General features: G+C 48.4%; 1 protein-coding gene across 2 annotated transcripts in view; it reads right to left on the reverse strand.

Annotated features, from left to right (window-relative positions):
* NR4A3 (nuclear receptor subfamily 4 group A member 3) overlaps positions 1–9539 on the reverse strand; it is a 33813-nt gene extending 24274 nt beyond the window's left edge. The window contains exons 1-3 of one of the 2 annotated variants that reach the window (XM_007061819.4): positions 8906–9539; positions 5600–5749; positions 1917–2809 (exon numbers count right to left, since the gene is read on the reverse strand). In XM_007061819.4, coding sequence (XP_007061881.1) covers positions 1917–2807 — 891 coding nt within the window. In that variant the 5' untranslated portion in view covers positions 2808–2809; positions 5600–5749; positions 8906–9539. Of the gene's footprint in view, positions 1–1916; positions 2810–5599; positions 5750–6927; positions 8877–8905 lie in introns of those variants that run through there. The other variant, XM_037889845.2, reaches the window with a different exon arrangement.
* Positions 9540–11700: the final 2161 nt, after the last annotated feature.

The following is an 11700-nucleotide window of genomic DNA, read 5'->3' on the forward strand; positions in this document are numbered from 1 at the left end:
CAAGTAGTTCAGATTTTATAAAAATAAGTTAAGACTAGAAAAAGAATAAAGCAGATATTGGTACAAAAAGTGTGATGTGTTTTAATATTTAAAATCAATGCTATTTCAATTTCACCACAGATGAGCAATTAATAGCAAAGACTTAAAAGCAACCACAATAAAATTCATAATTACTGTGACATTATAAACTGAATCTTTCATCAATATGAAATTATGTAGAAAAATGTTATTTCTTTCACATTTGTGTTCCTTGTGCAATAAAAGACAAGATCAAAAGTAATAAAAATAAGAAACACATCAAATCATTCACCACTTAAATGACAATTGCATCTTGTACTTGGAAAATCATTTTGTAAATTTAGGGCCCAATCCTGCTCCCATATAAATTCACAGCAGTTTAGCTATTGACTTCCACAGGAGTAGGAACTTCATAGCTACTTTTCCCAGATGATTTTTGGTACCTATTCTAATTATATTTAAACAACTAAGAGTTTTAATAGATATGTGTATTTTTACCGTATTATAAAAGTATTATCATTGAGTAATGTTACTAGTAGTAAGTGCAATAAAAAAATGTTTTAAACTTCCTGCTCCTATCAAAGCCAATGCAAAAACTTCCATTAACTTAAACAGGAGCAGGTCTCCGATCTTTACAGAAAGAAATTGACTAAATCAAACCTTCAACCTTGATACTAATAAATCAAACCCTAAGATCTACTGCAAGCTCTAAATTTAAACATGCCATTTGTAAGAGTAAACTGAAACCTTACATACGATCTGTAAAAAGCAAAAACAAATACTAAAACCTAGCATTAAAAACAAACAAAAAAATACATAAATCCAGAAAGCATAAGCAGAATTTTTCTTCATAGTGAATATGTTATGTATTACCTGTACCCAGAACCTTCTCAGTTAGTCTCAGAGCTAATATTGAGGCACTGAATAGTGCTTCGTCATTGCACTGCTTAATACCTTTCACAGATCAGAATTCACTGGTTTCTCAACTAAATAGTTGTAGTCAAGCAGCAACTTCCTAGCATTACAAATGTTCTGTTTTATAACATACATTGACTCAATTGCCTCCTTGGCATGTCCTTAAATCTCCATTTCTTTGGATTACCCTATGGAGGGAGATTACACTTTTCACTGTTACTACTAGCTGAATTATCGGGACATCTGTATTTCATGCCTTGTTTTAAAAATATTTAATTAGTCTGAATGCCCCAGAAAAGTCCAATTTGTTGAGAGCAAAATAAAAGCAGCTAGATTTATTTCAAGAGAAGCTCCTGAAATAGTTGCCCTGCACTCCACGGAAAGTCATTATGTGCCAGACACTAGGCTGGTGTATATCAGTTTAGCTCCAGTGATTCAGCCAACTGAGGCCTTGTCTACACAGTGTGTTAGTCCACACCAGAGCAGTATAAATTCTAGTGCACACTAGTGTGTTGCACACTGACTAGCACAGCATGCATTCTTAGTACTTTTTGAAATGGCCGGGATTACATTAACGCACACTAGGGAACTTTTAGTGCGCGGCAGTAGGGTCCCACAGGCCAGTTAGTGCATGACATACTAATGTGCACTAAAATTTACACCCCTTTGGTGCAGACTAACCTGCAGTGTAGCCACGCCCTGAGACTCTGGGTGAGAACTAGCCCAATCTCTACACTACATCCTCTGGAAGATATGATTTGGCTTTGTATGAATAGTCACTTGGTGTCTACCTTCCCCCACCACACTACCCAGATGGTGGGTTTTCACTCTAATATACACTTGGCTCACAGAATCATCCTAACTTTTCTGGGTGAACTTATCAGCATAACAACAACCGAAGCAGTCAGTGGTTAGCGTGAATGGTGTGGGGATGAATTGGGATGGGAGGTTGGCGTCTGTGTGTAAGTATATACGGTTCTCACCTTAAAGAAGCCCTTGCACCCCTCGCACGTCCGTACCCCATAGTGTTGGCAGGCAGCATTGTCCCCACACACAGCGCAAGTGCCTTCTCCAGATGAGGAGCTCCTGCTGGGCGGGGAAGGCAGGCCACTGCTGCTGCCACTGCTCTCGCCCAACAGGCTGGAAGTGGCTGCATTGAGGCCCAGCGGCGAGAAGGCTAAGGCGGCTGCTCTTTTGGCCAGGGGGAGCCCATAAGGATGGTTCTCCATAGTGGTTTGACCGGCAGTGGGTCTGTCAGATCCCAGAGGCAGGCTCAGGGCAGCAGGGTCATAGCACATGTGGGCACCAGCTGCAGGCGTGTGGGGTGGCGAGTGCTTGAAGTGGAAGAGGGGGAAGCGGGTGGGCACAGTCTTCATAGGGGCAGAGTCCATCAGGTGGCTGGGGGCCATGCAGGTCTGTGCAGGTTGCAGCGGATGTGGGGGTTCATCCCACATGGAGGCCTGGTGAGAAGGGAATCCGGGAGTGGTGGGCGTGGAAGGCGGGGACTGCTTGAAGTACATGGAGGTGCTGGGCATCCCTTCATCTGTGGAGGGCGGCAGTGAGGGGTGGTAACTATGTAGCCGGCTGTCTTCCATTTTTATGAGGGGCCTCTGGCTGGAGGAGGCAGATTGCATTTGGTACAGGCAGGAGGGCTTGAGCTCATAGCTGCCAGAGTAACCCTCCATGAAGGTGCTGAAGCTGGGCAGGGAGGTGGTGGCGGTGGCAGTGATCTCGGTGCTGCTCAGGTCCATGGTCAGTTTGGTGTAGTCAGGATTCATGATCTCCGAGCTGTACTCTGAGCCATATGCGTAGGTCTGAGCTGCATAACTCGAACCAGGAGGTGAAGGGCTATACTGAGCTTGCACACAGGGCATATCTGCAAGGGCAAAAGGGGCCATTAGCAACAACAACAAACAATAACCATGCTGCGGCTGCAGCTTCAGGTCATCACTTACATTTCTCTTAGCCTTTTATGGTGATTTCCTGCATTTCACGGAGAGAAACTAGAAACCCACTGCCAGAATGTGGGAGTTATAAATTTCCTCTGAGTACTCAGTATTTGAGAAGAAATATGTATTAGATGCATATGGGGCCACATTCTGCTCTCAGTTATGTTGGTTGAAATTACTGGAGTTACCCCAATTTTACACTGGTGTAAGGGAGAGCAGAAGCTGGCCCTAACTGCCCTAGCTCTACTGCCTAACAGACATAGATGTCAATGAGAATTAAACAAGAAGCATGAAACCAGTATATGAATACATGCAATTATGCCATAAAATTTTCATAACGGAAAAACCACACTATCACAGTCTATTATGTATATAAAGGTATTGTCTACAGTGTACTTCAAAGACACAACTCAAATCACTGTATCTGTTACTTAGGAGCTGTGAAGATAAATACTTCTTACTTGACCTAGAGCCTACATACTGTATTTTTGATCAGATCATAATTAAGGGGGATATCTTGCCATCAGCTTTTAAGAAGAACTCCCCATTATAGGGAGGACTGCTAAAAAAGATGGCACAATAGACCCTAACGTTTTTTAAAATGTAAAGGCAAAAGTACACTGTATTTCTGTCCCGATTGCTATAGCAGATCTAGGTTGAGGTTGATACTAGTCCTGTATTTTTTTTACATTGCGTCATGAAAGTAAATCCAGTTCACTCACACAAGGAGTTGATTTATTTATTTATTTTCCACTTCTCTGTTCTTCACTTTATTGCTCACAGACCCAATACAGCAATCTGTATGAGGTTTGCCTGCTTAAGCACTACAGGTTTCAAGCCCAGTATTTGCAATTGAAGCTAAAGGCAGTCACTGAGTTTCACTTTGACAAAACATACATCTTATTATTAGTTAGGGAAATGCTTTCACATGGAAAACCTGAGAAAGTAAAGAAGTATTATTACCCTTGGAGGAAATATATTTCAAAATTAGGACCAGTATAATTCATATTCCAGAGGCATTGGATAAATGATACATACAAACATGTCTAAAGGTTAAAGGTAGCTGTTCTTCCTGGATATTTTAAGAAGTCCCTTTACTTTGGTTTCTTAAAACATTTACTAGAAACTCTCACACAATAATCAAATTAATTTCTATTAAATAAACTTTTAATTCCTAATTTGTAGAGAAACACATTTAAATTAAGAACAGATTTTAATTATTGTATTTTCATGTCAGAAGAAAGACCAGCTTTTTCAAGTTTTCAAGGAACTTTGTAAAAATGTGGGAGAAAATGACTGCTTTTGTTTCCTAAAATGATTCTTTGAAGACTACTTTTATTTATATATGCAAATACTATATATTTTTTTTAAAAAATAGGACAAAATCTTCATAAATCTTACCTCAAGAATCTTATTTATTTTTATTTCTAAAATGTGCCTGCCAGTCTCTGGGTGCATATACACAGCTGAACTAATGCAAATTAAGAAAGAAAACTCAGTGTCAACTTGTGATATTACCAAACAAGGGAAGTTAAACAACTGGTTTTCCTAAATATGTTGCTTATATGGTAATAGAGTAAAAGGCAATGAAACTCCTTCCATACACCTCCAATGAAAATTCTTTGAGAAATACAGTTTAACAAGCAGATAAATAATGTCACAAATTGACATGTTGACACAGAATCTTGTGAAGGAGAAGGATTTTCTGCCTGTGCTGAATAGGAGCAGGCATTGATAAGAGATGATCTGCTGTTCCTCTTCTCTTCAGCAACAATACCTGCACTACTGAATATAACATGACTATTTCACTTTAAGAAACTATTATGCTAAATTTGCTATAAGGAAATAGAAATCTGCATTAAACCCTATTTGAAGAAAAGAAGGAGGAAAGAATTAAAGTAAGGTTCTATTCGGATCTGCAGAACTCCTCTTACTAGCCTGATTCCCAGTGTGATCTACTGACTAGTTCTAACCCCTGTTTTTTCTTTCTACTTTAAGCACTGGGATTAGTTTTCCTCAAAAATAAATAATAACGTGACAATTTAATTATTATTATTTCTTAACACAAGGTACCTAAAATAATCACGAGCCCCGTTTTAAAACGATGTATTAGCAAGACCAAGATGAATCAATACAAAATCTGGTTAGGAACATTCAGAGGCACTAACCTTTCTGAAATCTTTGCAAGAATGGTACATGAGAATACGAGTTTAATGTTCACCATAACATCCCACCCACTTGCTTGCAATTTTCTCTTTCAATTTTTACACATTGTTGGTCAGGGACTTTTAATTCCTATGGATTCAGTCATAACAGTAAAAGTTTTATTAAATACAGTCTCTGAATGACCATGCAATTAAATCGGGGACCAAAATCTTCTCGAAGGCAAACTCCCTGCGCCCTGTTCAAAGCGAAATGGCACTGCAAGGGCGAAATTTGGCCCTACGAGTTTGAAAATATTAAAACTGTTGATAGCATTTGCAAAAGAAGCTCGGCGTATTGGCAGGAGACTTTATTCTCACTCCGATTCCACTAATTCCTTGTTGCTGGGAGAAGCCAATTGTCGGGATTCTGCTCTCTGTTCCGCACGTGTAAACCCAGAATAACTCCATTGACTTCAGAGGAGCGACTCTGCATTTACACCATGTACTTCGGGGCTGAATAGGCGTTCGGGCTCTGAGCGGGCAGGGGCCCCGCAGCCGCGGTGTGTCTGTTACCTGGAGGGTATCTTGCTCGCTGAATGGTGGGGCTGGTCGTCTGGACGGCGGAGGCTGCAGGGGGAGGCGGAGTGCGGGCTGGCTGGGGCCGGTCTGCGGGTCCGGGTTTGGAGCCGGGACTCAGCGTGGGGCGCTCCTCCGAACCGGGCTCTGTCACACAGCGGGGAAAGAGAGAGGTCGGGAGTCACAAGGCGGTCGGCAGCCGCTCGCGGGAGCCAGGCTCGGAGACCCGGGCTGAGATCACGCCGCGGGGCTGAACGCGAGCCGCAGAGCCGGCGATGGGAGGCAGGTTCTGAAGGGAAAGCCACGGCTCGGCCACCTGCAGCCTGGGATAACAGCGTTAACGTGGGAGCTGGGAGGGGAGAGACAGATGTACAGTTCAGCCCCAGCTCCCCCCCCCCCCCCCAAACGGGCGAGGGGCTTCTCGTGTTCCTCGGAAAGCAGGTCGCAGCCTTTCCCCCAGAGGTTAGGAAAACTCCAGCCCTAATGCTGCCACCCCCCCCCCCTTCTCTCTCGCTCAGGACGCCAGGGGAAGAGTCGGAAGGTGCCATGGAAAGGAAGTTTACACACGATTTTGTCAGTAGCAACGTTATGGCAATATCGGGATCGGATTGGGCGTAAAGCCAAGAAAGCCGCCTCCTTTCGCCCCGCGAAAACGCACAGAGAAAGGCGCCGTGGAAAATGTTTAGCAACTTTCCCTCTAACTGGCTTGGCCCTTTTTTGTGCTACATGTGGGGGCATTTTCGGCAGGCCAGCAGGAAGTTTAAATCCGGGTGGATCCAGGCCAGAGGGCAGGTATGGCCAAGGTAGACAGGCTCTTGCAGTGAACTGAAAGGATTTCTTACCCCCCCCCCCGAGCTTGCCTTCTCCGTGCAGTCCCCGAAGGGTCGGCGCTCGCCCTCTCCCCGGGGGTGGGGGGGGTGGAGGAATCCCGGGGATCAGCCCCAGCTCAGCCCCCAAACCTAGATCAGCCCCAATGCCAGCTTCTGTTCTTGCCCTGCCTCGGGACTGCAGCGCCCCTCGCACACGGTATAAAAGCGAGGCTTTAGTCTAATCTGGGGTGAGAGACCCCCCCCCCCCAGCGGGGCGGGCATCCAATAACGACACCATTTTAGAGAAGTTCCTTTCCCTCTTCCGATAATATTCAGCACCTGGAGGGCTCCAGCACGTTTGCTGTCCTCGTAGCCTACTGACAACCCCCCTCTCCTTCAGCAAGTGCAGCCCTAAAACCAGCGGCCTGTCTCCTGTCCCCCGAAGGCTCGGCCGCCCTTGCGCCCTCTTCTGCCCTCGCTCCTCCCCCCGGTGCTCTGCGATGGCTCATCTCTTACCTGGTTTGGCTTTGTCACGCTTATTCTTGAAGCCAACACCTGCGTATCAGAGGGGAGGCTTTGCATTTCGGCGGGGAGGCACTAACATCGCCGCCCGTGTCAGGAGAGACCCCCCCCCCCACACCCCCTTGTGTCTATTAGCGCGAGTCCTGGCCGGGAACTTTCGCCTACTTTTGCCATCATGCCCCGCGAAGCGCTCGGGGTGTCAAACGCTCATCGGCTCGTCTCTTCTTCTCCCGGGCTTCTCCATCCCTCCCTGCTCTTGGGCCAGCGCTTGCAAGGCCGCTTCTCCCACTGCACTGAGCGCCCCAGGGCTCCCCTCCTCCCCCAAAGCCGCCGGTTACCTAGAGACACTCTCTGCGCCTTCAAACATGCAACACTCCTCCAGACTGCAGCCGCTGAGCCAGGAGCACAGAGCCTGGAGGGCTGTAAATTAGGAAGGAATAACTACCCTTGTCAAAGAGCCTTTCTTCCTCCTTACACTCTACATTCAGCCCCAAGTGACACCCCCCCCCCCCCGGTAATCTGAGGAGGAAACCGTGAAATGCTCCATTGTGATTGTGGCTCTTCAGCTGAGTTTCGAAACCTTCCTTTACCCCGGGAGGGACCGCGAAGGGGAAGCGTCACTGAATTAAAGTTTCAGCTGCATGTCGAGTAGCGGCTAGTTTGTAATTTAATCGCTACGTAACTATCAAACCGACCCACGGAACTCCAGCAAATAGCGCGCAACTGCAGTCAATTTCATCTCTGCGCGGCCCCGGCCGCTCTCTGTTTCTCAGCCTCTCGCTCTCAGTGTGTCATCATTGGGACAAGAAGAATTTAACATACAACAGTCCCCACGGAGAAAAAAACAGAAAATGAATGGAAGACGCTAATAAGCTGAAGCAGGCTGGAGAGAATTCCAGTGACTAATTCCAGAAGTTTATTTGAAAGTGACGCTCGCAGGGGACCCCCCTCCGCCCCCCTAGAAATAGCATTTTCCGCCCTTTATTTGGGAAAACTTTGGGAGTTAAATCCTTTAGCTCAAAATAGGGTGAAAACCAAACAACACTTCTCAACAACGTAAGTTAAGTATTAAAGTTAAGACGATCCATACCGCCACCGGGACAGCGCAGTATCGCGATACTGCAGACCAAGAGCTGCCCACGATATACCACACTGGAATGCCCAGTATACAACATGTTATTGATTCGTTCAAAGCCAGGCGCTGTTGCACAGTTAGGAAGAGAGACAGTTATACAGCGAGTTAAGGCAGCGAGTGAAATGCAGCTCCTCTGTACTGTGACACACGTGCTGGGTCTGTATAGTAAGTAATTACAATCTATGACCTCCAAAGGGAAAAGTGCAAATTTCTTAGGAGCATCTGCCAGGCAGACGTGCCTAGCAAAGATCCCATCTCATTTCATTACAATATGCCACATTCCAACAATTACCTCTTCGGCGAACTCTTCCAGCAGTTTGTTTGTTCTCTCCTAAAGCGAGATCAGATCAACCTACCCTGCAGTCCCTATTAGTCCTAACTTGCACAAACAAAACCACTTATTTCCCAAGCACAGTTAAAGGAAGAGACAAATTACTCTAAAAGAAAAGGAGTACTTGTGGCACCTTAGAGACTAACGAATTGACTGCCATTCTTCGCTTCACCCGAGCTGCAAACTCCCCACCGCCGGCGGCAGCATCATTTCCATGACAACAACTAGCAGAAATACCTTAGTTTCGGCTGAGGCTTCTATTTCAGAAACCCAGCCCTCCTGCTCAGGAGAGGAAAAGTCTCAAGTACGGGCTAACAAAACAGCATCAAATATATATCCACCCAGGACAGAAAGGAGTAAAAGTTCCAGGGTACAGCCCCCAGCATGTTAGATTAGTAACACTGGTGTTCATCACAAACAGTTGTCATTTCAAGAGCAATATAACCGGCAGCACAACTTTTACCAAGTCCATCCACATTCTCTCTCTCCCATTCATATATACATACTTGATTGCTGTGGCGGTTCCGTCTTTACATCTAGTTTGTAAATGCCCGTTTCCTTAAATGTGCATGTAGGCTCCGTCCAGTGGCAAAATTATAAAAGGCAAACCCAAGAGGTTCTTGGAGGCTGTACAGCTGGAGGCTGCGCTATCCCGAGTCATGGGAAAGGATTACGGAGGCTTGAGAGACCAGGAGCTGAGAGCAGCCTGCTGCTGCTGCTGGTGGTGCTGGTGGTGGTGCTCCGGAGTGGAGCGTGTGTGCGAGAGAGTGAGTGATGATCAGCCCGCTGCAGCAATGTGCCTTTGTTTATATGCGCTGGCTCAGTGATAGAGATCTGCCTCTGCCTGGGTCTCTCTCTCTCTGGCTCTGTGTGTGTGAGGCGAGAGAGGAAGGAGACTCCTCTGCCGCTGCTCTCTCCCTCTCCCTCTCTCTGAACGTCATTTATGTGAGAGGAGCCCTAGCGGCCTCGCCATAGAGCGACTGGAATGCGAGACGTCAATAGTGACGCCATGGGAGCCTGACGCTACTGCCCACCCCCCGCCCGCCCGCCCCAGACTCAGTGAGTCTCTCCCTCGGTACAGTGCGGCGTGTGTGAGAAAGCCCCGGCCCCGCACCTACACTGCCGGCATCTGGCTGCGACGCTCTGCTTAAATTTTCAGAGTGCTGTCAACCTGCGAGGCGTTACCAGGAGGGGAGAGGGAGGATATGGCTGGCAGGCTGGGTCTGAGTACAGGAGGCGCGGGGATGTTAGTGGCAGTCTAGATATTTATCAATAATATCTATGGCCACGATTAAGAATTAGAGCAATGCCTTATGCTGTTACTGCACACAGGAGCATTGCTTAACCGTATATATTTCGGGACAAAATAAGAGAGTATTTAATAAGGTAAAGTTCAGACGACACTTTGGACATGTAAACCGCGCTTATTATTGATGATGATTAAAACTGTTTAAGAGAAAAAAGTAAAAGGAAACTTTTTAATGTGTAGGAACAAGGCGCAGGTTCTGAAGGATCTCATTATACCCGGCTGGGTCTCTCTGCTCGGGTCACAAACCAGTCACTTCGGGAAACTTCATCAGGACTCCTCGTTGTTTTTGCTTATAGGTGTAGCTGTAACTCCATTTGCTTTCGCTCTAGCTGGGCTCTCAGTTATCCATTGTAACAAATGATTGTTGCTCTGTCTGATTTTATGTTTGCTCGCGTCTTCGCAATGTGAATGAGGGTAGCCTCAGGAGGAGGCTTTACTTTCTTTTCATAATAATTCTCCATATGGTGGATTAATTTGCACCCAAACAAATAAGAGCTGGACATTGCAAACTGCATAGAAAATACAAATTTGAATGAAACAGCTGCGGCTGCTGCTCACACACATGCAGGGACGAGGAGGGAGTGAAAGAAGAGATGCCGATCGCACTTTCACTTTGTTTAGGCTGGATTCACGATCCTCCTTCTCCTCTGGTGTCTACATTACACAATTCCTGGGAACCAAAAGGGCTTCTGCACTCAGTCCTGTGAAGCTGATTTTCTTGCTTTTCCTCTCCGGAGGGAGGGGTGCAGTTCTGATTTGAAGGAGACATGGGTTGGTTTGCTATTTAGAGGGGGGGGGGGGATGTCTTTGTGAATCCGTGTGTGCATGCGGGTAAGAGTCTCACTGAAACAAGCGGAGCTTTTAATATGTAACTTGCAGTGAGTCCGGGACCAGAAGTCCACCGGGGCACTGCTCAGCGCCCCCAGCCCTCGATCTCCTGTGTGAGTGTCACATCCCTTCCCAATCCATCTCACAGAGGGAGCACTTGGGCTCCAAGCGAGAAATCCGGCCGCAGGCGGTTACCCAACACTAGATATTTTTTCTACTTTCTTAAACAGCGAGCCCCTTTCGGAGCCAATCAGAGGGAACACGTCACTATGGAACGCCGTCCTCTTGCCGGCGCGCCCAATCCCCGCACACGATGCGCCGGGCTCCATTCCAAGGGGCGGGACCCGAGACCTGACGCACAAGAGGCGCGTGATTGACGCAAGCTGTGTTGCTAAATTTAGCCTCTGGGCTGTGTAAGCCGATTGCGATCGCGCGGGGGAGGGGGCGGAGCCCATTGAGCGGCGGCGGCGGCGGGCCGGGCGCGCGCGCGCGCGCGCGGTGCTGGGGCTATTTTGGGTCCCTGCTTTGATCCGGCCAAGCCAAATATAGCTGCAGCCGGGTATTTATAGCCCTGGCGAGTCCCATTGTCGTGAGGGCCGCGCCCCCGCCTGGCTTCCTCGGGGCGGGGGACCTCAGGGATGGAGCCCGCTCACCAGCCAGCGCTGCTGCGCCCTTGCTGCCCCCCCCCTCCGGGCTGCCCGCCGCGGTGGGTCGGGGGCCGGGCCCCTGCACCGGGTAGTGCCGCCGCGGGCAGCAGCAGGCGGAGAGCCGGGCTGGCCTGCGGGCAGCTGGGTGCCGCCGAAGGGGAAGCTGGAGAAACTTCCCGGCAAGAGGTGCCTCGGCAGCCTGGCGCGCTGCACCCTTTCCCACCGAGCGCCCAGCCCGCTGTCGGGCTGGCTGACGCGGTGCCCCGGCGCGGGGGCGGCCGGTGATTCCCCGCTCGGGAATGCCTAGCGCCTGCGGTCACCTGCCCTCCCCGGGCGCCGGCCAATCGCCCCGCGCTGGCCGCCTGGTGCTCAGGGCGGGGGGAGCCGGGACCCCACCTGCGCCGCCCTGCGGGCAGGGCGCGGACTCCGTGCCAAGGGCTGCCCCGGCCGGGCGCTGTGGGGATACCCCTGCCTGATGCAATGGAGCGGAGCAGGGGGCGGCGGCGGGCTCGCATAG

This window comes from Chelonia mydas, chromosome 2 (assembly GCF_015237465.2).
Source record: "Chelonia mydas isolate rCheMyd1 chromosome 2, rCheMyd1.pri.v2, whole genome shotgun sequence".
In the NCBI taxonomy this organism is placed as follows: domain Eukaryota; kingdom Metazoa; phylum Chordata; order Testudines; family Cheloniidae; genus Chelonia; species Chelonia mydas.